Source organism: Eptatretus burgeri, chromosome 13, assembly GCF_056783735.1.
Source record: "Eptatretus burgeri isolate ZD-2024b chromosome 13, Ebu_testis_v1, whole genome shotgun sequence".
NCBI classification, from domain to species: Eukaryota; Metazoa; Chordata; class Myxini; order Myxiniformes; family Myxinidae; genus Eptatretus; species Eptatretus burgeri.
In genome coordinates this window covers 37,974,783-38,000,711 of record NC_140973.1, presented here as the reverse complement: position 1 = coordinate 38,000,711, position 25,929 = coordinate 37,974,783, and the positions used below count along the sequence as shown (strand labels likewise).

The 25,929-nt window shown below is 41.6% G+C and overlaps 1 protein-coding gene across 5 annotated transcripts in view; it reads right to left on the bottom strand.

Annotated features, from left to right (window-relative positions):
* The window catches only part of LOC147014255 (SWI/SNF complex subunit SMARCC2-like), a 134,321-nt gene that overhangs the window by 13,571 nt on the left and 94,821 nt on the right, over nucleotides 1–25,929 (bottom strand). For all 5 annotated transcript variants that reach the window (XR_015050697.1, XM_085852064.1, XM_085852061.1 and 2 more), the window contains exons 16-20: nucleotides 13,781–13,894; nucleotides 13,386–13,545; nucleotides 13,078–13,197; nucleotides 11,731–11,793; nucleotides 4,566–4,872 (exon numbers count right to left, since the gene is read on the bottom strand). Coding sequence is in view for 4 of the 5 variants with exons in the window: in XM_085852064.1 (XP_085708190.1) it covers nucleotides 4,566–4,872; nucleotides 11,731–11,793; nucleotides 13,078–13,197; nucleotides 13,386–13,545; nucleotides 13,781–13,894 (764 nt within the window). In the remaining variant the exon portion in view is untranslated. The remainder of the gene's footprint in view (nucleotides 1–4,565; nucleotides 4,873–11,730; nucleotides 11,794–13,077; nucleotides 13,198–13,385; nucleotides 13,546–13,780; nucleotides 13,895–25,929) is intronic.

Sequence of the window (25,929 nt, the reverse complement as noted above, 5' to 3'; positions counted from 1 at the left end):
GCACCCCCTCGTCCGACTCTCTTCAGCTTCTCCAGCCACTGCAGGCTTCGGGCTCCAGTCTTCCACACTCGTCCCCTCCGTTCCGACTCCTTCTCGTTCTCGACTCCTCGTTCTCGACTCCCTCTCGTTCTCGTTTGCGACTCTCTCTTGACTGACGAACACCGTCCTTTTATCCCCCCGTAACTTCGCCTTTGACCCCCTCCCTTTGACCTTTCACCTCGCTCCCCATTGGCCCGAGAAAAAGTGGGCGTGAAGGCTTCTTGATCCACAAATTTGCATATATCGATCGTTCTGGAGGCGGGGCCAAATCGCCCCTCGCTCACCGATTGGACGGCAAAAAGTGGGCGTGTGTCGTTTTTGATCCGTTTTTGAAGCACAAAATCCGTGATTTTGTACACGCTGTTCGACGCGCGTTCTGCATGAGTCCAACACCGGTACCCACAGCGGGGCAAGAACGGTGGCGATGCTACGGTTGTGAGGTGTGCGTGAAGGTCGTGGCGGTTGTGGTGAAGCGGTGGTTGTGGTCGGTGGTTGATGTTGTGGTTGTGATCATGGCGGTTGGTCCAAAATAAAGATAGTAAAAGAAAAACGGCTATCCTGAAGAGTCGCAGCTCGCATAAATGACATGTATTCCCACTAGACAACGGGTTTGGGCCTAACTACACATGCACTTACCGAGATACCTCACCTAAGGGACCTGAATGGTGGTTTGCGAATCTGGTAACCACAACACTATTATCTGTACCCGGAGCCTTATCTACTCTTGGATTTCCGAGCTGTTTCTTTACTTCCTCCACTCCAACCTGGATCTTCTGTAAAAGCCCTTCCTCACCTCCTCGATAGATACTCTCAGCTCATGACTGTTCTTGTGTAAAAGTTGAAGAAAAATACCTGTTTAATAAGCCTGCCATCTCACTTTCATCACTCACCACTCTCCCAGTGTGATTCCTCAATGGGCCCACACTGGTTCTAACCTGTTCTTTTCCCCTGATATACTTAAAGAAAGCCTTGCTCTTGTGTTTAATATTCTTAGCCATGTCCTTCTCATTCTCTCTTTTGGATTGATGAGTTATTTTAACTTGCCTCTGTTTACTTCAATAGTGATATAAATGTAACTCCAGTCCTGTTATTTTAAACCTAATAAATACCTTTTGCTTCTGCTTAATAACATTCCTTATCTCACTGCTCAACCACCCTAACAGCTCTTTCTGTTTCTTGTTTTCCACCTCATTGGAATGTACTTACTCTGCACTCTACACATTTGGTCCTTGAAGGTTTCCCATTTCTCTGATGCTGATTGTCCTGTTGTTGGAGCCTCCCAATCTACATCACCCAATTCTCTCCTCATACGCTCAAGGTTTGCATTCCTGAAATCTAGCAGCCTTACTCTACAATTCTGAACTCTAACCCATAACAGAATCTTTGCACACACAATGTTATGGTCACTTGCTCCTAAATGCTCCCCAACATCCACCTCCTCCACCATATTGGGATCGTTACTTAAAAGGAGGTCGGACACTGCACTCCCCCTCGTGGGCTTATCTACAAACTGGGTTAAAAAAGCAATCTTGGAATAAAACTAGGAAATCCTCATCTGCTCTGTCTTTTCCCTGTTCCTCCACCCAATCTATCCCTGAAAATTAAAATCCCCCATAATCAATACCCTTTCCTTACCACATGCCCTTTTGAATTCTTCATCTATTCCTCCTTCCTCCTCTTTCTTCACACCCGGAGCCTTACAAAAGCATCCTCCCACTACCTTACTGTTTTTACAATCTCTAATCTCTACTCATACAGAATCCTCAACATTTATTCCTTCCTTAATGTCACCCCTTTCTCTTAATGCAATGCTGTCCTTGACCCAGATTGCTGCTCCTCCTCCTATTCTCTTTTTCCTTTTACACCGATACACCTTGTAACCTTCTAAGGCCAAAAAAAAAAAAAAATGTTGCATTGGCGTAACGGGTCACTGAAAAATAGGGTAGGTCGGTCGGGATCCTTTTTTATTTTTTTTTTTTATTTTTCCTAATAAATCCCTCCCAAAATCTCCCCCGGCTCGAGTACCACCCTTTTTGTCGGCGGGTTCTGTCCGAAACACTTCCGGGTTTTTGCGATCGCAATCAACAAGATACTTGAAAACGATAGCAAAACAACAAAATAGCAATAAAATAGGGTCGGCAAAATTTTTCGATAGCAAAAAAACAAAAAAAAAAAACAAAAAAACGTAGGGTCGGCGGAATTTTTAGGGTCAGGCGGGTTACGCCAATGCAACATTTTTTTTTTGGCCTAATCCTGTCCTCCAGTTACTCTCCTCCTTAAACCATGTCTCATTCACTGCAACTATATCGTACTCCTCGCTATCCACTCGGACTTTGACCTCAAGCTCTTCTGTGTCATTATTTCCACTCCTGCCATTGGTATACAATATGTTTAACTTATCCCTTCCTGAAATTCTATTTCTCTTCTAAGAAGTCATGGTTGATCTGTGATTTGATTTGCTACATTGTATTAAACAAACATTTTAAAAGCGACCCAACTTTCTGCATGCATGTTCCCAGTAAGCAAAGAGAAAATTTCTTCCATTCTATTCACCACTTGCAGTTTTAGTACCCAATGCAGTTTTAGAATGTGTTGTTTTGGGTATTCGTGTTTTATTTTACGATGAATGTAATTTTATGGTATGGGCTTGACTGACTTTCTTTCCCTGGTTAATGTCAGCTGTTTCTGCTCCTTGGTCATGGCTGCTATTGATCTGAATAGACATCACCTGACCTTTGAAAATCATTCTGTCTGTCTGTCTCTTGATAAACGCGTCTGCTCCAGAATAACTTGACAATATGAGCAGTTAGAATCGCTAAGTTTTGCACAGAGCTTTGCGATCAACGTGTCTCAACTCTGCTCGTTTGGATATTCTTTTTTTTTTTCCTGCAGCATTATTTTAATATCGTTATCACCTTTGCGTTGGCCTTCCCATTCTATCCAATAGGTGCAAGCTGTTCTAGATCGATCAATCGCAGTCTGACTCAACACTCAACGTGGTTATTTTATCAACTCGAGCTGCACTCCGTAGTCACAGCAAGAAGCAATATCATGTCGTGAAGGAAAACGGCATAATCTGATGGGATCTTCAAATTAAAGCTGACCGTTTATCGCGACGAATGAGGCAGCTAAGGAAGTTTAAACAAGAAGGACCAGGGTCCCATTGAGAAAAGTTACACATACTCATCAAAGACGATGAATGCAAAAGTAGGTCAACATATTGGCCAAAAAGATATGCATTTTAGAAATCTGGAGAGAAGAAAAAAAAATATATTGCTAAACAGGTGGAGTAATATTTCCATTCTCATTTTTCCCACATCCTTGTTCTCCCTTACCTGAGCACTTATCCCCATTTCTCAATTTAAATTTCCTTCGACATCACCCCCAAACCTCTTCCACCCCCATATTCCCTTTTGTGAACAGAATATGTAGATCGACCCCTTTGCTAAGACAAATTACATACGTCACTGGAATGGCACTCGGTAGAAAGCACACACACCTCCACCAGGCTGAACAGTTTACGTTTTGTATCCCACCGACAGGCCGGATCCGGATCTGGACCTGAACAAAAATCGAATCGGCTTGTTGTCGTCACCGAACCAATTAATCCATGGAGTTTTGTCACAACTCATCCACAACTTTTTGAAATATCGTGCCATATGTCGTTTTTTGTCCCCCATCTCTCATTTAATGGAGAAGCATCACTTATAAAATTAAAAACTTCTCATTCACATCCAGATTCGGATTTGCAGCTTCACCAAAATTGAATCGATTCTTCCTTGTTGCACACCCAAACATGTCCACCAAGTTTCGTCCAAATGCGTCTACAACTTTTTGAGATGTCGTGCGATATATCGTTTTTTTGGCCCTATCTCTCAATCATGAAGAATCATTTAAAAAATTCTCGTATCCGGATCCGAATCTTCACCAAAATCTAATCATTTTGTCCTCGTCACGCAACCAACCTCTCCAGCAAATTTTGTCCGAATCCATAAACAACTTTTTGAGATATCCTGTACACAGACAAACAAGAGTGAAAACATAACCTCTGTCTATCATTGGCGGTGGAGTTAAATATGCATATCATGCCAGAAACTATGAAACGATGACAATGATTTTTCTTTATGACATGTTGGTTTGGTTGGTCAAAAGTCAAAAGATTTTTGTAACAAAGGACAAGGGGACTTCATTTAGGAATCCATTTTCTGAGTTTTTTTTTTAAGCCTATAGATCTCATGAATGTGAACAAATAAATAGAGGTATCAGTGTTTATTAAGCATTCCCATCTTAGCACATCGCTCATTCATGATCCCAAGTTCAAATCCCCAATTATAGCTCTGTGGCAGTTAATCCATCTACCACTCTTTTAGTATTTTATGTATACAGTATGTGCATGGTCTCCCCTGTCCTCAGACTGCAAATCTTGTATGTACAAGTTCTTCAGTGAGCCTGAGACTCACATTTAAATATTTCAATATAAATAAAATAAAAATATACATTCGAAAAGGCACACACACAAGACTTACGGAGAGCAGCACAAGCAGCAGCTGAGGCCACCCTGGGGTCCACGACTGCAGCTAGGAACGCCACGGTACTCATGACTGGGTTCCCCGATCGGCCAAAAGGAAATGGCTGGAAAGATGGACTTTCACTGTAGCAAGAGACACCTCCCGCACTGATATTTGCCGACGCACCAAAAGAACCGCCAGAACCCTCATCCAAGTATGGGTCCTCGATGGGTAAACGTAGGAAGTGCAGGATGCACTCATCCTGAGTGCGGGTTCCCACATGCTCCGACACCTTGTTCCAGTCATCTTTGTACAGCTCCAATGCCTTGGGTCAACAAACAGAAACACCTGGGAAATGAAACATTTTGCAACTGGGAAGGTTTGAATCCTTAACTCCTTTACGTGAAATTCGGCAATATTTGAGAAACAAACATTACTTATCATGAAAAGGTTGGGTTTTTTTGTAGAAATAGTCAAGGCTCATGGAAGAGCTAGTACTAGTACACTGAACGGATCAGGACACAACATGACAAAAGGAACAGTAGAGAGAGGGTCAAAGGCCAACACAGAGGCAAACTTCGACAAACAGTGGGTGTGGGGAGGAATTGGGGGCAGGAGAGAATGCATGGGGTGAACATGATAATGCATGGGGTGGACAAGATGGATACAGAGGGAAACTTCAAGGAGGGAAAACTAGAAATTTAGAAGGAAGAGGGATTAGGGTGGTTGGGGGGGGGAGGGGGGTAACAAGGGTAGAAAAGATCATGATTTTGGATTGGGGATGATCTAAGATGGTGTTGAAACAGCTGTCTGAAAACCTGGAGGGAAGAATGACATTGAAGAGAATGTGAAAGTTGGTTCCACAGGCAGAAAAAAGGGGAATGAATGAGTGGAGTTGAGCAGTGATCCTGGATTTAGGTAGTTTTGATGGTGGACCGTATGTTCCCTGCAGAATCCTAGAGGGTGTGATGAGGTGCAAAGCACAGAGGGTGCAAAGACCAGAAAAGGGATGGTAAAAGAGAGAGAGAGACCACCGACCTGTCTGCAATGATGACGTGGTTGGCCCAAAGACTCAGCTTTATCATGGGAGATTCCAATAATTTTGAAGGCCTTGATTTCCATGATGTGAGGCAGGTGAGCCAGCCCAGAGGGGAGAGCAGTACTCCATCAAGCAGCGGATGAAGGCTTTATAGGTGGATAAGAGTTCAGGTAAGCTACGAAGGACTTTGTACGACGGAGGATGCTCGGAGTCGGCAGATGGCTTTGAAGGCAAACATTGAAATGTAGTTTGCCCAAGAAAGATCGTGGCTGAAAGTGAGACCCAGGAGTCTGAACAGCTGAGGATTGCTTAAAAAAGGTTGGGTTGGGGAAAGCCGCTGTCACACCTTGACGTTTTAGCCAGCGTATGGCAACGTATCAAAATGTATGTAAAACGCTGAACTATTGATGTTTTTTTAATTTTTGGGCGTACAATAACGTGTTGGACGTATGCATAACGTATTAGTAACGTACACAGAACGTTTTAAATCACATAGAGATAACGTATACCAACGAATGCTGGCACACGTCGAATACGTTATGGGTAAGTTTGTATGCGTTAAGAGCACGCTGGCATACGTCGTAGTACGCTGGCATACGTCATTGTACGCAGAGTACGTCGAGAAATTTTCAGCATGTTGAAAATTTCTCGATGTATGACACACATTCCGCCTACGCTGGCATAAGTTGTCGGCACGCTACGCGATCGTCCACACACGTTACTTTATGTTACTCATAAGTCAAAACACATCAAGGTAATGGTTAGCGTCAGTGTTCCAGACTCCCTGGTTTTTTTTTTTTGGTTTTTTTTTCTTCGGTATGACAGTTATGATTTAAATCGTTGAGCGGCAGCCTTTTAATTATATTATATTATAACCGCACTAGAAATCGAAGTGTCAACATCACCGTCATACGGAATAAAAAAAAAATTAAAAAACCCCAAAAAACAGGGAGTCTGGAACACTAACGCTAACCATTACATTGACGTGTTTGACTTATGAGTAACTTACAAGTAACGTGTGTCGTGTGTCAACGATCGCGTAACGTGCCTGCAACACGTTACTCATAGGTTAGAAATAAGTTTCGGGTACGTTAAACATTACCTCGACGTGTTTCGACTTATGAGTAACTTACAAGTAACGTGTGTCAACGATCGCGTAACGTGCCGACAACTTATGCCAGCGTTATGCGGAATGTTTGAGTCATACGCTGGCATACGTCGGGAAATTTCAAGCATGGAAAATTTGTCTGTCAGGTCAGGTCAGGTATGGGAGCATGTGCCAGAACAGCGCGTCGCTGCGTCTACTTTCCGCCGGTACTCCAGGGGCCTCCGTCTGGCCATCCCCCAGGCTCATGCCAGGCCCATCCCCATCTCCTTGAGATGATGGTCAACCTGCTGCAACCACGAGGCACGCGGTCAGCCCACTGGCCTCCTCCACTCATGAGACTCTGGTGAGAATCTGGTGAGCAGGATCAGCGTCAGGAAAACGAGCCACGTGTCCATACAGCCGCAACTGACGCTCACGGATTATGCAGGTAACAAATCTCATCCGAGTCTCTCTCAGCAACCGCTCGTTGGACACAAAATCCGACCAGCGATAGCCAAGGATTCTCCGAAGTGACCTGGTACCAAAGGAATTAAGTCTCCGTCTCAGATCCTTGGTCAGAGTCCAATTCTCGCATCCACAGAGCAAGACTGGAGGTACCAAGGACCTGAAGACTCGGACTTTCGTCCTCCCGCACAGGTACCGGCAGCGCCACACCCCATGATCCAGTGAATCCATGATTCCCCAAGCCCGACCCAGACGTCTATTGACCTCTGACTCGCAGCCAGCAGAGACATGAATATCACTGCCAAGGTAAGTGAATCTCTCCACGACCTCAACATCCTCACCACAAACAGACAGGACAGCAGCATCCAAGATGTCACCGAAAGCCTGGATCTTAGTTTTGACCCAAGAAACCCGTAATCCCAGCGGCTCCGACTCCTCATTCAGCACCTCGAGGGCCCCCAAAAGGATGTCTAAAGTCTCCGCAAAGATGACTGCATCATCTGCAAAATCAAGGTCCGAGATCTTGACATTCCCAAACGATGCACCGCAGCTTGATCTCTCCGACATCCTCCCTAAAATCCAGTCCATACAAGTGCTGAAAAGTGTGGGGGCCAGTACACACCCCTGACAAACTCCAGTAACAACTGGAAATAAGTCAGAGATGGTACCACCACACTTCACAGCACTCTCAGTACCAGAGTAGAGTTCAGACATCAGATCGATCCGTTTTGGTGGCACCCCACGAAGACCAAGAATCCTCCAGAGGACATCCCGATTCACTGAATCGAACACCTTACAGAGATCAACATAGGCTGCAAGCAGCCCCTGCCGAAACTCTCGTCGACATTCGGTGAAGACACGAAGAGCAAGGATACGGTCAATCGTTGACCTCTTTGGTGTAAAGCCTGACTGCTCTGGACGCTGGTGCTCAAGCAGATGGTGGCGAACCCTATCAAGAATTATCTGAGCAAAGACCTTGCCCGGCACTGAGAGCAGCGTCACCCCTCGGTAGTTGTTGCAGTCTTGGCGATCACCCTTCCCTTTCCAGAGAGGAACAACGCGGCCCCTCTTCCAATCAGTTGGGATGACGCCTGTGTTCCAGGCAGAGCACAGAACTGCATGCAACGACACGAGTACAGCATTTCCACCAGCCTTGAGAAGTTCAGCATGGATGCCACAGATCCCTGGAGCTTTGCCCCGTTTCAACTGGTTCACCGCAGCCCGTGTTTCCACAAGCGAAGGTGGACCACAGTTGATTCGAGGGTCAGCAACAGGGATTGTAACACCCTTGACGTCCAACTCGACAGCTGGGGGATCAGCCTGGTACAACCGCTCAAAGTAACCGGCCCAGCGGGCCTTCACTTCAGACTCCTCTGTCAAGAGCCTACCACTCTCTGCTCTAACTGCAGTGCTCCGAGCAATGGGCTTGGATGAACGCAATGCGCGAATTCCCCTGTAAGCGGGACGAGAATCACCTGTCCACAGGTGATGCTCTACCCCCTCACAGATTCCTCGCACATAGGCCTCCTTGTCCACCCTCAGTGCACGTACAGTTTTACGCCTCAGCTCCCTGAACAGCTCAGCTCTGCCATTCAGCCTGGCCCTGCGACTCTGGTCAATGGTGTTCAGTGTCCCTTGAGACAAAATTCTTCTTTGCCCTGCGGTGAGTTCTAAGACATCCACTGGCAACATCAAGGACGGTGGTCTTGAAGGCACTCCACAACTCTTCAGGACCCCCCAAAGCACACAGACCCCCCAAGTGTCCACTCAGACTGTTCGCAAACTCCTCAGCTACTCTCTCATCCCTGAGCTTGCCAACATCCAGCCTAGGCTGGGATAGTACCATTCTCCAGGATTTAAGGTGCAGCTTTAGAGTTGCTTCAACAAGCCTGTGGTCAGTATTGAGGAACTGAGCACTCCGGTAGACCCTGCAGTTCTGGATCATACTCCAACGACCATCAATGAGGACATGGTCAATCTCTGCCACACTGCCAGCGTTGGAATACCAAGTCCAGCGATGAGCTTGTGGGCGCTGAAACCATGAACCAACCACCCTAAGTCCATGACTTCTTGCAAAGTCAAGGAACTTAGTGCTATTCTGGTTCATAGTTCCTGACCCATGGGGACCAACACACACCTCATAACCATCCCTATCAGTTCCAGTCGATGCATTGAAATCCCCCAAGACTAAAAATGTATCTCGTCTGGGGCACTGATCAACCACAGACTCGAACGTGGCGTAGAATGCTTCCTTCACGGTGAGATCACTCTCCTCAGTCGGAGCATAAACAGAGACCAGGGAAATGACACCTAAGGAGTGACGAATCCTTAATCTCATAATACGCTCATTGACCGGTGTTACCTCAATTATCATTGGGGTCAGTTTATTGGACACAGCTACAGCAACTCCTTGGGTATGGTAACCATCAGAGTGACCAGACCAATAGTCGGTGTAACCACCCACCATTATCTCGCCGCAATCCGGTCTCCGAACCTCAGAGAGAGCTGCAATCCCGATGTCCAAACGCTTGAGCTCAGATGATAACAGAAACAGGTGATCATCCTCTCTTAGGGATAGAACATTCCAGGCACCCACCCGAAGGGACCGCCTCAGGTTAACCCAAGGAGACCGCCGTCTGGTGGACGACACCTCAGCACCACTCCGACACACTCTCCCGCAATCTGACCCAGGGATGTTACCCCGTGGTTTCCCTCCTATCATCAAAGATTGGGGGTCCCGAAGGCTTTGCCCCAATCCCGTCATCCAGTGAGCTGCCCTGCGAAGGGAAGCTGCACAGGAGGTACTCCCACGGAGTGGGTTTTCAGATTTTTTTGCGTTTTTATTTGCGGAATGAAGGGTTTTACGGTGGCCGGAGTGCAAATCCTGCCACTAACCTCCTGATAAAAAAGTAACCCAACTGCAGGAGGATGTCCGCAGACACAGTTCTCTAACAGTTCGGCGAAATCCGACATTTGCCAGCATACTACGACGTATGCCAGCATGCTCTTAACGCATACAAACTTACCCATAACGTATTCGACGTGTGCCAGCGTATTAGCCCAATTTTGCACGTCAGGCATACGTTGGCAAAATCGTCAAGGTGTGACAGGGCCTGAAGGGTGGGGGGGGGGGTTGCCAGACAGTCCTTATGGAGAGAGATAGTGAGTGTGAAATTTGTCAGGATTGAAAGACATATTCCAAGCATTTGACCAGCTTGTGATTTTGTCAAAGTATGAAGAGAGGGAAGAGGTTGCAGTCTGCCTGTCTAAAGGATGAGGGATGGAGTCCTCAGCAAATAGATAAAGAGGGTTTTCCAGAAAGTCAGAGAGATCATTTATGAAGATCAGGACTCAGACTGGGCCCAGAACACTGCCTTGAGGCACTCCATCCTTGACAGGGAGAGGAGAAAAAAGGATTCCGTTGAGAGCCACACGTTGGCTACGAGAGTAGAAGTCCGTAAGCCATGTGTGCAGTTGGCTTTGGATGCAATTGGCAGAGAATTTGGAGAGTAAGGCAGGGAGGGTGCCAGACTTTATCAAAAGCACGACATATGTCCAGAGAGACGGCCCTGATCTCATTACGATACACTTATCTTAGCAAAAGTCAAGGGACACTTTTCATATGCAAGACTGATTTTCATTACCTTGAATGTTTCCCAACCAATTATGCTGTTTTTGATTTCAGTCTCATTGCTCAATTTCAGATAATATTGTGCCAAGGTGAAGGAATTAATGGATTTCCTAAAAAGAAACAATAATCATTGTCATCGGGTGCCTCTATCAGGACTCCAAAATTCCAAAATCCATGGTGGGCTGAATTAACGTGTCGGCAACAAAACTTGACCATTCATCCGACAGACCATCGAGAACGATTGTTAAAAAGAATGTTCCAATGCGACTCTTTCATCACATAAAACCACCATGATGTGACAAAAGGGTTTGGAGAGTCAATGCGAAGTAAGCATTGTCATCCTGAAAAATCATTGTCATCAAAGTAATCAAGTAAGCACCATTACAGGATTGTTCAGCCTTGCATTCAATGGGATACCACGGAAGAGCAGTTCCACACGAGCCTTTGATCAGCCAGATGAAATCAATGAGTTGAAATGGCGTGGTGCAATTAAGGAGTATATTGGAGCCTCAAAATGTGAAAACAGGTTTTCCAGAGCGATGAGTCCAGGTACACAGGTTGTTTAACATTGAAGTTTTCAAGTTTGTTTAACATTGATGTTCGTTTGTGGGATGTGCTGAAACAATAATTAAGGACTCGACAATAACCACAAAATTTTAAAGACCTATGTGATGCACTTTATGAGGATGTGTGGAAAATTCCACCTCATCCAATCAAAAACTAATAGCAGACATTGTCAAGGGTGTAATTGGGGCTCATGAAGGCCGTAAAATACATTATGGCTGCACATAGTGTTGTTATGCACTCTCAATACAAATTGTGTATATTCCATGACTTCAGGATGGTCTGTTTCTACAACGACAAAAATTCAGACTGATCTGAAACAAGTTTTTTTTTTTTTTTTTAAACACAAAAGAAGAAAAACTTACAAAGCTTTCGCTAAGCAAGAGTTTGATTGTACCTCAAGCAGTAATAAGGTCTCGTGGTCTGTCCAATCTCGGGATGCACTTGCAGCCGCTTTACTCTGAAAGATAATAAACCATCAAGTTTTCAACATTCACAAAATGAAATAACTCCACAAAAGCCTTCGAAATCCCCCCCCCCCAAAAAAAAACTCCATCACCCAAACCTCAGCTACACTCAGAGAGGATATGGACACCACTAGGTTCTATTCCCACTAAAAAGCAATCATTGTACTCCACCCCTCCATATTCCATCGCCAGGCACTGCATGAACATCATCATCAGGTGCCGAACGCTTCACGCCCAACGATGACACGCACCAAAAGGGCATACTCGGGTTTCACTCCGTTTGTTTTCTTGTTTATCTGAGCGATATCTCAGCCACTCTTTGAGCGAGGAAGCTGAAATTTGGGGACAATAGTGAACAAGAGCTTTGGCAAAAATGATCTTTTTATTTTATGGTTAATCAATTGATTGATTATTATCGATTTATTAATTACTTATTTATTTTCTTTCTCATCTGGGAAATATCTCAGGCACCTTTTGAGTGAGGAAGCTGATATTTGGACACAACATTGACCAAGTGATTTGGCTATAAAAGGTATTTTTTAATTTGTTAATTATTTTTTCAATCAATTGCTTAATTTTCAAAAAGCTACAGATTTGGATAAAACTGGTGGATTAGGTATGCTATTAACCAATTTATTAATAAATTTATTATTTTACGATTACATCATCTTATTTTAATTACACAATTAGTCAATTATTGTACACCACTCCCAATGTCATCTTCCATGTGCTGCACGATGGCAATGCCGGGCACCGAAAGTGCCTGTCAATGTCGTGCATTGGAGGATATGTTGTTTATTTAGTTGGCATGGGGAGGTGTGCTTTTAATGTATCTCTACTTGTTGCTTCTGCCTTCGGGACGTTAATGGCCATCGAGACTAGATTAACAATGTCCCAAGCTCATGAGCAAAAGGCAGAATATTAGTTATCAAATTCCCATGACTCCATCTTCCTGAGAGAAGACTGTAGGATTTAAATAGCAAGAGAAAGGAGCTTGGTGTTTGTTGATTTGAAAATGGAAGTTTGAGATTCTTTATGAGATTTTTTCTTCCCCCCTACCCCTCTTAAATTTTGTTTTCAGTTCTCCTTCTGATACATATTTTCAACTGTATCTACAAATGTCACATTTCATTGAAATGAAAAAAAACGTTTTCGATAGATGTCTCAAAAATGAGGGGATTTTAAAACATTAGACACCAGAATAGGAGGAAAATTCCAAACCAAACCGAGTGGGCTTCAGGGTAAGAAAACTCAAAGAACAAGGGATGAAGTGAGACCTTGGCAGAGACATTGCGCTTGGTGTAGAGTTCTGTACGGAGACCATAAGCCACCTGACCCTCAGTTCCACGTTCCTTAATTCGCTCTGGAAAATGAAGCATCAATTGTGATGCAGGAGCCTGAAGGATGAAGAATGAAAGGAGGCAGGCAAATAAGAATCCATTACATGAGATTGACGTGAGAAGGGTGAACATGGGTGCTCAATCAACACAGCAAACAAGGGTCCTACAGGTAAAAAGCATGGAAAAAAAAAACAAAGAGAAGAGAAAGAAGAGTGGTGTAACCACAAGGGGCCAAGAAGCAGGACCTGCGGTGAACGAGGCTGGTATGGCACTAAATTCGAGCCAAGAGAATTACTGAGGATGTGGAAGTGAGCAGTGGGAGGTGGTGTTCCTTGGCCTGGTCCACGTGTCTCGGGCTCTACCTGGTAGTTGATGATACCCCATTGCTCAAGCAGGGCATGCACCCTGTGCAGAATGTGGTGGTGGTGTTAGTGGGGTGGTGATACTTGCTTTCCCACAAAGTAAACAGGTCATGACAAACACAAGAATGAGAAGACAAGTGAAAATAAATTAACAAATTAAGAGAAACAGAACATTAAATAATTATGTGGAAAATGAAAGGATTAACACTTGAAATGGCTCTGTGTTTTACTGCTCAGGAACACAAATCAGAGAAAAGAATAAAAAGAACCAGTCTGACCTGATAATGGAAGTAATGTCTCCAGCTAAGCTTCTGCGGCAGGCTGTACTTCCAAGATACTCTTGGGGTGATAATCTATAAGTATCCACCATGAAGTTACGATATGCCATGTAGCTAGATGAAAAATGTGAGGGCAGAAATCAAGGAACAAGTATTTTGATATGACATAGAAAAAAAAATAGCATGATCATAAAACAAAACAAAACATATTTATAAACAAAACAAAACATACTTATAAAGAAAATGAAATGCAATTCACAATTATTAACAAAACGCATGATTATAAACAAAACAAAATGCACAATTATAAACAAAACAAACTGCACGATTATAAACAAAACATAATGCAATGCACTATTATAAACAAAACAAAATGCATGATTATAAACAAAACAAACTGCACGATTATAAACAAAAGAAAATGCATGATTATAAACTAAACAAAATGCAATGCACTATTATAAACAAAACAAATGCATGATTATAAACAAAACAAACTGCATGATTATAAACAAAACAAAATGTACAATTATAAACAAAAAAATGCACGATTATAAACAAAACAAACTGCACGATTATAAACAAAACAAAATTCACGATTATAAACAAAACAAAATTCACGATTATAAACAAAACAAAATGCAATGCACAATTATAAACAAAACAAAATGCAATGCACAATTATAAACAAAACAAAATGCATGATTATAAACAAAACAAAATGCCCGACTATAAACAAAAAAATGCAATGCACAATTATAAACAAAACAAAATGCATGATTATAAGCAAAACAAAACTGCACGATTATAAACAAAACAAAATTCAATGCACAATTATAAACAAAGCAAACTGCAAGATTATAAACAAAACAAAATGCACGATTATAAACAAAACAAAATGCAATGCACAATTATAAACAAAACAAAATGCAGGATTATAAACAAAACAAAATGCAGGATTATAAACAAAACAAAATGCACGATTATAAACAAAACAAAATGCACAATTATAAACAAAACAAAATGCACAATTAAAAACAAAACAAAATGCACAATTAAAAACAAAACAAAATGCACTATTATAAACAAAGCAAATGCATGATTATAAACAAAACAAACTGCATGATTATAAACAAAACAAAATGCACAATTATAAACAAAAGAAAATGCATGATTATAAACAAAACAAAATGCAATGCACTATTATAAACAAAGCAAATGCATGATTATAAACAAAACAAACTGCATGATTATAAACAAAACAAAATGCAATGCACAATTATAAACAAAACAAAATGCAGGATTATAAACAAAACAAAATGCACAATTATAACCAAAACAAACTGCACGATTATAAACAAAACAAAATGCAATGCACAATTATAAACAAAACAAAATGCAGGATTATAAACAAAACAAAATGCACAATTATAACCAAAACAAACTGCACGATTATAAACAAAACAAAATGCACAATTATAGACAAAACAAAATGCACAATTATAAACAAAACAAAATGCAATGCACTATTATAAACAAAGCAAATGCATGATTATAAACAAAACAAACTGCATGATTATAAACAAAACAAAATGCACGATTATAAACAAAACAAAATGCACAATTATAACCAAAACAAACTGCACGATTATAAACAAAACAAAATGCACAATTATAAACAAAACAAAATGCATGATTATAAACAAAACAAAATGCAATGCACTATTATAAACAAAGCAAATGCATGATTATAAACAAAACAAACTGCATGATTATAAACAAAACAAACTGCATGATTATAAACAAAACAAACTGCATGATTATAAACAAAATGCATGATTATAAACAAAACAAACTGCATGATTATAAACAAAACAAAATGCACGATTATAAACAAAACAAAATGCAATGCACAATTATAAACAAAACAAAATGCAGGATTATAAACAAAACAAAATGCACAATTATAACCAAAACAAACTGCACGATTATAAACAAAACAAAATGCACGATTATAAACAAAACAAAATGCAATGCACAATTATAAACAAAACAAAATGCAGGATTATAAACAAAAAAAATGCACAATTATAACCAAAACAAACTGCACGATTATAAACAAAACAAAATGCACAATTATAAACAAAACAAAATGCACAATTATAAACAAAACAAAATGCAATGCACTATTATAAACAAAGCAAATGCATGATTATAAACAAAACAAACTGCATGATTATAAACAAAACAAAATGCACAATTATAAACAAAAGAAAATGCATGATTATAAACAAAACAAAATGCAATGCACTATTATAAACAAAGCAAATGCATGATTATAAACAAAACAAATTGCATGATTATAAACAAAACAAAATGCACGATTATAAACAAAACAAAATGCACAATTATAACCAAAACAAACTGCACGATTATAAACAAAACAAAATGCACAATTATAAACAAAAGAAAATGCATGATTATAAACAAAACAAAATGCAATGCACTATTATAAACAAAGCAAATGCATGATTATAAACAAAACAATATGCACAATTATAAACAAAATGCACGATTATAAACAAAAGAAACTGCACGATTATAAACAAAACAAAATACAATGCACAATTATACACAAAACAAAATGCATGATTATAAACAAAAAAAATAATTATAAATGAAATAAAATGAATAATTTAAACAAAAAATAAAAATTCACAATTATAAATAAAACAAAACAAAATGCATAATTGTAATAGTACTGCAGCATAGCAAACCAATTGTTCAAATTTGTATAAAAGCACCAAAATTGGTGCAAAATGCAAATTTGAACAATTGATCTGAAATATCAGACTACGCTGCTGGACTATAAAGACCGTAACCATGCATGATTTTTAAACCAGTTTGGGTGTTGGTGTCACCGTCTGAACCCCCAGCTCATGGTGAAAGAATCTTGATTAAAATGTCATATATTAATTAAAATTTTAAAACCTGGGCTTGTCCATTGCCTACTTATGTTCTTGTAATTCATATTAAAGTGATAGCATTATATAGAGATGCATGAACCTTTATAAATGTTTTGAATACGTTTCAGTTTACATCATTAGGACAATAAAAACGAGATTTTTATCATGGGCTGCAGAGAAATTGCCCTCTGGCACGTAACGTCATCTCAGGCCAACATCGACAAGCCTAACCTATGACTCGACTCAGTTCGGAAGATGACGTCTCATGACACATCTTCGAGGGTGGAAAATTTGAATGATGATGGATGCGTATTAGACTCGAGTTTGAACCCTCTACCAAAGAAGACACCGACCTCAGCTTCAGATAGGAAATGTTGGAGGACATGGGAATAAGGCCACACGCATACAGATCAGAGCCTTCTAATGACGAGAACACAGACATTACCGAACTGGTTGATGAGGATGAGGATGATGATGATGATGAACAAGCTTGTCTCAATTTGATGCAAAGTTTGAATTGGTGAGCTGTTTATTATTTATTTCAGTGAATTTTGATATTTGCAATCAGATCAGTGACCTCTCTTTCTTCCGCTCATTCAGTTCACAATGCTCATCTTGGGGCACTAAGCCGTGAGTATGGCTGAGTGTTTTAACCAATTTCCCTTGTATAATAGAAATGTCAAAAATATCTGCATTTCTTGTGGTTCAAGGTACTAGTCATGGCAAGTTCAAGCCAACATCGACTAAAAACTGGTGCTGTTGGGACATCGAGCATGCGAAGGCAAAGGCGATGTCACATGATCACAAACTTCTCCACATCAGAGATGGTTCATGAGATGGCACTGGCATGCAATTTCCATAGAAAAACATTGGCAGATGGAAGGCCCATACTGAAGAGCTCAGTGACTATCAACGTGGCACCATCGTCCATCATAGATGGCACCATCAACGTGGCACCATCAACATGGCACCACCACCACTTTTCTAACAAAAGTTTGTCAAATTTCTGCCCTGCTAGAGCTGCCGCGGTCAACTGTAAGTGCTGTTATTGGGGCGTTCCATGTCAAGTGTACACATTTTTCAGCAAAATTGACACATCGTCTCAGATTTCACTCTTTTTTTTTGTGCAAGTGTTTGTATCCACGGTAAAACATTGTGTCAATTTTCAGACCTGGGGGCCCATTTTAGCCCCCCCCCTAAATTTGGACACCCCCGGTTGACCCACAATCTTCCAGTGGCCATATCACAGGTTGCAGTGGTCCGATTTGGCTGATCTTGGTATCAAAATGCTCGTAAAAGCGAGATCTTTCGAGTCGCGTAAAGTAAAATCACTCCAAAACAGTGATTCTAAAAGTTATAGCTTGGGGTACCCTTTGACCTTGGGCCCCTGCCCCCCAGCCAAACCGATGATCCAGATTTATTCGTGTGAGAATACCCCTTCATATACTCCAACACCTCAGCATAAATGAAAATGGGATCTCAATGGGTTCAAGTGTGATGATGGTTTTATTGTTCGGAGTCCACATATCACTAATTCTTGATTCGACATTGGGCGACGTTTGCCGTCATCGTTCCAATGATGTCACCTGCTGGCAGGCGACTTTATGTCTGAAATTGACAATCATCATCTCTGGACTATTATATATATATATATATATATATATATATATATATATATATATATATATATATATATATATATATATATATATATATATATATATATATAGCATCATTTGGGAAAAATTATTCTGCCTATTGTGTCTATTGATTTTTAAGTGTACATTTTTGTATAACCATCATCGAATTAAGTTATAAATGGGCTAATCTCAGTTTTTGCACATTTTGCAGTAAGCATGGCGACTGAAGATCGAAAGGAGTTCCGAAAATACTGTTGCAATACGTTCAGCTGCCATAAAACGAAACAACGAAAAGATCTTCGCAATGTGTCAAAAGATATGTTGATGAAATTTTCTTCAAAGGTGAAAAAAGATGACAGACTTTGTACTTCGTGCAGAAAAAAAAAAAACTCAGTTGTCACAAGAGCGTATTGAAGAATCATCTTCGACCAGTTCAAAATTATCATCAGAAGGTACTATCGAAGGCATTGCAGAATCAATTTCGACAGATGAGGACGAGGAGGTTTTTGAGCGAGAATCAGAAGTTGACCTATTAAACCAGTCGTTATCGATGATAGGCGAAAGCCCATTCGACAAACGAAAGGCAGAAAGAAACCCAGGGTACGTTCCTGAAAAGCAAAGTAAAGTGGAAGCTTCTGTGCGAAAGAAATCATAACTAGTTGCTGGACCAAGCACTGTGGAGAAAACAAAAAAATACAGCATCAAAATGTGATGAAAACTGCATGCCAGAGGTGATCAAAACCTGAAAGAAAAATACGTTGTTTCGAGCCGTTCAGAGGAAATACGTATAACTGACAATATTTGCTAGGAATATGAGCATCAGAGGGATGATGAGTGAATTCAGGTGCTCCCAAAGAAAGGATGTGCAAGCCAAAAATTTAGAGAAAGAAAATGGGATGCTATCGTCTCCAAATCCCAAACGGTAAAATATTGCCTGACGAAGTGAAATCCGCCGCAACCGAATCTTACCGAAGTGATGAAGTCAGCCGAATAATGCCGGGAAAAAAAGGACTGTGTGGTGGTCAGGAATGAACATGGAAAAGACAAAATTCAAAAGTGCCTGGTACTAAACAATCTGAAGGAGCTGTTCCAGAAATTCAAAGAGAAGAACCCTATCTTGAAAGTTAGATTCGCGAAGTTCGCCATGCTCCGTTCCGCAGAGTGTGTCCTGGCCGGTTCAGGCGGTACACACAGTGTATGTGCATGTATGACACATCAAAATGTGAAACTCATGATGTTTGGTTCCAAAATGCCAGAGAGAGCCAAACTTCCTAGCTATCATCATGTGATAGCACACATAGTTTGTAACCCAGCACAACCGGAATGTTATTTCAGAACTTGGGAAAGTTGCCCATCAATTGAAGACTTCAAAACCGAGCTACTGAGTGCTTATGAACTGGAGGATATTGATGAAATTCAGTTTAAACGGTGGACATCCACCAACAGATCAGAACCGAGCTCCATGGTCCTGCCTTTGGAAGAATTCATTAATCAATTCTGTGAATGCGTGGTGAAATTGGTGAGACACGACTTCATTGCCAAGGCCCAATCTCAGCTTCTGAAAAATAAGAAAGACGAAATCAGTGAAGGAGAATTTTTTCATTATTGGAGACTTCTCAGAGAACTATTCATTTGTCGTACAGGATGCGGCCCAAGGATTCCATTGGAACTGCTCTCAAGCGACAACTCACCCCTGGATTTACAATTTTAAATCGGACGATGGCAAATTAAACCACGATTCGTTCACGATTATATCAGAATGCAATACTCACGACGTTGTCTCAGTCCACCTCTTCCAAAGAATGCTCATTGAACACTTGAAATCTAGCTTTAGAAATGTAAAGAAACTTTACTATTTCTCAGACGGTTGCGCTGACCAATAAAATAATTGGAAAGCCTTCATAAACCTATGTCGTCACAAATCAGAGTGTGGTATTGACGCAGAATGGCATTCTTTTGCCACAAGTCATGGCAAGGGCCCTTCAGATGGCGTGGGAGGTACAGTCAAACGAGAAGCAACACGTGAGAGTCTGCGTAGACCTTACGACAGTCAAATTATTTCTCCAAAAGATCTTTTCGCCTTTGCTGAAAATGGTTTGAATGAAATGAAGTTCGGTTACGGGACCCAAGAGGTGTATGACGAGGAAGAACGAAATCTGGAAGAAAGGTTAAAAAATGGCCAAAACTAGAGGTGGAACTCAAAAACTTCATGCTTTCATCCCTATTTCTGAAACTGCTCTTCAAGTACGCGAATTCAGCCTTAAGGCGCTGTCACACCTTGACGATTTAGCCAGCGTATGCCGACTTTTGAAAAATTTGTCGAAAACACTGGCACACGTCGAATACGTTATGGGTAAGTTTTATCGACGTTAAGAGCACGCTGAAAAACACTGCCATACGTTGTAGTACGCTGGGTTTCATCGTTGTACTTTGCGGTTGTCCTCAAATTTTAGCATTCTTGAAATTTTACCACGTATGCCAGCGTATGACTCACACGTTCCGCTACGCTGGCCATAAGTTGTAGGCACGTTATGCGATCGTTGACACGTCGACAGAAGTTACTCATAAGTCGAAACACATCGAGGTAATGATTAGCGTACCCGAAACTTATTTATAACCTATGAGTAACATGTTGTAGGCACATTACACGATCGTTGACACACGTCGAGGCACGTTATGCGATCGTTGACACACGTTACTTGTAAGTTACTCATAAGTCGAAACACGTCGAGGTAATGCTTAGCGTACCCAAAACTTATTTCTAACCGATGAGTAACGTGCTTTGAACCTATGTGTAACGTACCTTCAAGGCATATTGACGTATTTGATTGACATCTTCCGGACGACCACAGAACTTACTGAACGTGTTTCTAATTTACAGCTACCGTATAATGGCGTATTGGCAGCGTTTTAAAAAAACAACAAAAAAAAACAATAACTTCCGATATTTCGTCACGTGCCGTCACGTCACGTCCGATTCCCTCCTCAGTTTGCTCATGTCTTATTCATGGTTCCTCCTCTGTGAATATTTTCTGTTTGAGGATATTGTCACGTCGACGTCGAAACTTAAAAGCAAATGTCCGAATATATTTTAAAATTCGTGATAGTCTAAAAAAAAAAAAACAACAACAACAACAACTTCAGATATTTCGTCACGTACCTTCACAGAGCCAAGGAGAAAAAAAGAAAATAAGTTTCGGGTATGGTAAACATTACCTCGACGCGTTTCGACTTATGAGTAACTTACAAGGAACTTGTGTCGACGTGTGTCAACGATCGCATATCGTGCCTACAACTTATTCCCAGCGTAGCGGAACGTGTGAGCCATACGGCGAGTAAGTCGTAAAATTTTCAGCATGCTTGAAATTTCACGACGTACGAAACGTACCACAAAATATGACAGCATACTTCATCGTTTTTCAGCGTGCTCTTAACGTATACACAACTTATCCATACCGTATTCGACGTGTGCCAGCGTTTGACACATTTTTCATAGGTCGGCATACGCTGGCTAAATCGGCAAGGTGTGACTGCGTGGTTGACACTTTCAATTTTCAGGCGGTTATGATTTAAATCGGCGTGCGGCAGGTTTTTAACAGGCTACGCCATGAGTTCGTCGGCGATACATGCAGCGCGCTATGCCTAAGTTAAACTATCATTGGGCATAGGTTGTGAACGCCGACAACAGGCTAAGCATTCGTTGGTACAAGTTATCTATAAGACAACGAAACGTTCTGCGCCCATTACTAATATGTTATGCATACGACCAACACGTTATGAATACGACCAAAACTTAAAAAAAACATCAAAATTTCAGCGTACGCCAACGTTTTACATACATTTTTATACGTTGCCATTGCTGGCTAAATCGTCAAGGTGTGACAGCGCCTTTAGCGAGGAACACCGTATCGAGTCAGCTATTTCAAAACCTACACCAACTTTTAACGGGAAACTCTCAGGTTATGTCACAGTGCACTATGATGGAAAATGGTGGCTTGCCTGCATCATGGAAGCCTTTCAGGACACTCATGAAGTGAAAGTGAATTTTCTTCATCCAAACGGACCCGCAAATAGTTTCTTTTTTCCTGACATTGAAGATCACTGCATTTTAGACATTTCTGATATACTTCTTTCCGTAGAACCAAAAACTGCTACAGGTAGAACCTACACAATCAGTAAAAAAGAAACACAGCTGTCAAATAAAACATTGGTTGGCAAAAAATCTTGACTATAATATGCTAGGAAAAACTCTTACTCATACTAGTATCGCTTCCAGTTCCTGCATGTGCATGTGGAAAATGTATGTACGATATACTGATGTAGTGTATTGGAAATCTTGTGTTCAAATATTGTGCTATGTATTGTGGCGTATTGTGTGTCCAGCACCCGAGTCCCCGAACAATAAAACCATCATCACACTTGAACCCATTGAGATCCCATTTTCATTCATGCTGAGGTGTTGGAGTATATGAAGGGGTATTCTCACACGAAAAAAAAAAATTGGGACCATCGGTTTGGCTGGGGAGCGGGGGCCTAAGGTCAAAGGGTGCCCCAAACTATAACTTTTTGAATTACTGTTTCGGAGTGATAGTACTCGAAACATCTCGCTTTTACGAGCATTTTGATACCAAGAACAGCCAAATCGGACCACTACAACCTGTGATATGGCCTCTGGAAGATTGTGGGGCAGCCTGGGGTGCCCAAATTTGGGGGGCCCCTAAAATGGGTCCCGATGGGCCCACAGGTCTAAAAGTTGGTATTTTGAGTTTTTTCACCCAAGTGAATAAATGACCAACATATGGGGAGAAAATGAGGTATTAGTGTCAGGAGGGTGTGTACACTTGACATGGAATGCCCCTATTGTGATGTGGAAAAGTCTTGGAGCAACAACAGCTCAGTCGCGAAGTGGTAGGCCACACAAGCTCATAGAACGGGACCGCCGAGTGCTGTAGCGCGGAGTAATCCTCTGTCGTCGGTTGCAACACTCACTACTGAGTTCCAAACTGACTCTGGAAGCAACATCAGCACAAGCACTGTTCGTCGAGAGCTTGATAAAATGGGTTTCCATGGCTGAGCAGCCGCACACAAGCCGAAGATCACCATGCGCAATGCCAAGCGCCAGCTGGAGTGGTGTGATGCTCACCGCCATTGGACTCTTGAGCAATGGAAACGCGTACTCTGGAGTGATGAATCACACTTCACCATCTGGCAATCCAACGGATGAATCTGGGTTTTGCGGATGCCAGGAGAACGCTACCTGCCCGAAAGCATAATGCCAACTGTAATGTTTGATGGAGGAGGAATAATGGTCTGAGGCTGTTTTTCATGGTTTGGGCTAGGCCTCTTCGTTCCAGTGAAGGGAAATATTAATGCTACAGCATACAATGACATTCTAGAAGATTCTGTGCTTCCAACTTGGTGGCAATAGTTTGGGGAAGGCCCTTTCCTGTTTCAGCATGACAATGTCCCATACAGAAATGGTTTGTCGAGGTCAGTGTGGAAGAACTTGCCTGGCCAACACAGAGCCCTGACCTCAACCCCATCGAACACCTTTGGGATGAATTGGAACACTGACTGTGAGCCTGACCTAATCGCCCAACATCAGTGCCTGACCTCACTTATGTTCTTGTGGCTGAATGGAAGCAAATCTCTGTAACAATGTTCCAACATCTAGTGGAAAGCCTTCCCAGAACAGTGGAGACTGTTGTAGCAGCAAAGGGGGGGACCAACTCCAAATTAATGCCCATGATTTTGGAATGAGATGTTGGACAAGCAGGTGTCCACATACTTTTTGCCATGTAGTGTGTGTGTATGTGTGTTTTACATATATATATATATATATATATATATATATATATATATATATATATATATATATATATATATACACACACATATACATGTTATGTTTGTGTGGTAGATGGAGGAACTTCATGGTAAAGGTTGGATTGTATTAGAGTAGCAAGGTCCATGGATGAGCAAGAGACATTTCAATGTAAATCAAGTATGGAAGCTGTCAGCTTAAGTTGATACGTGTCACCGCAGAGAGGGCGGTACTGTGTTAATTACGTTGGGTTGAAGGATAATTTCTCCCAGTATGTGATTGCCCTTTGTGACCTTTTCCTGCGTTTTTGCATTTCAAGACCGGCGATGAAAAGGAATCACGTCCTTTGAACAACAACCTCCGAGCGATTTTCCTGTGCAGTGATGACATGGTTTGGTGAAAGTCAAGCTCCAGAAACTCATCTCTGGGTACAGAGCTCAGTGCCGGGAGAAATCCAGATGGGCAGCTCTGTTTGATGTTTAGCTGATGTTGACCATGTAATCTTTGTCTCCTTGACAGAGTCGCCAGGCCAAGACCTCTGGATTGGAGGTGACGCTTTGATGAAGGACTGTATGTCCATTGAACATCGGGGGAATGCTTGTCATGCTCCACATATTTCAATTTACCCACCAATCACACCACGTGCCTTCTGGTTGATTTGGTTTGCATTAGCGGGAACAATCGTCTGGGTGGCAGACAGATGGTTGTTCTTTGTGGATTATGCCTGCCATTTTACCATGCGAGACATAATCCGCGGCGATGCTCACCATTACAGCCAGGTGTGATTGTTGATTATATATATATATATATATATATATATATATATATATATATATATATATATATATATATATATACATATACATATACATATACATATACATATACATATACATATACATATACATATACATACACATATACATATACATATACATACACATATACATGAGGTGTGTTCGAAAAGTATCCAACCTTAATTTTTCGTGTGTAAACAAATGAAGCTCAGGAGGCGTGGTTTGGTGCACTATGTAGGCGATCCTAATCTGTATGCGTGAATATTTTCCCGCCTGCAGAAGGTATCAGTCGCCGACAGACCGCTGATGAGTGAGGAAGTGCAAGTGAGCACTGTAGGATTTTCGTTTTTGACAAAATGACGGAAAAACTTGAACAATGCTACTGTATCAAATTTTGTGTAAAGCTTGGCGATTCCCAAGTGGAAACGATCCGCAAGATTCAACAGGCCTTCGGGAACGAAGCAATGGGCACCACACAGATAAAAGAGTGGTGCAACCGCTTCAAAGATGGTCGCACATCAGTGGAAAGTGAAGCACGTTCTGGTAGGCCCTCAACATCCCGAAATGAGATCGTCATTGACCAAGTGAGGACCCTGCTGATGCAGGATCGTCGAATCACGATCAGAGAACTTGCAGACGAGGCAGGCGTCAGCATTGGATCCATTCATTCCATTGTGACTGAGGATTTGGGCTTAAGGAGAATCTCAGCGAAGTTCGTGCTAAAGCTGCTAACGATCGAGCAGAAGCAACTCCGTTTGGAGATCGCACAGGACATGCTGGAGACTGTGAACAGCGATCCCAACTTCTTCAACACAGTGATCACTGGCGATGAGACCACAGTGATCTGTCATTTTGTCAAAAACGAAAATCCGACGGCGCTCACTTACACTTCCTCACTCATCAGCGGTCTGTCGGCGATTGA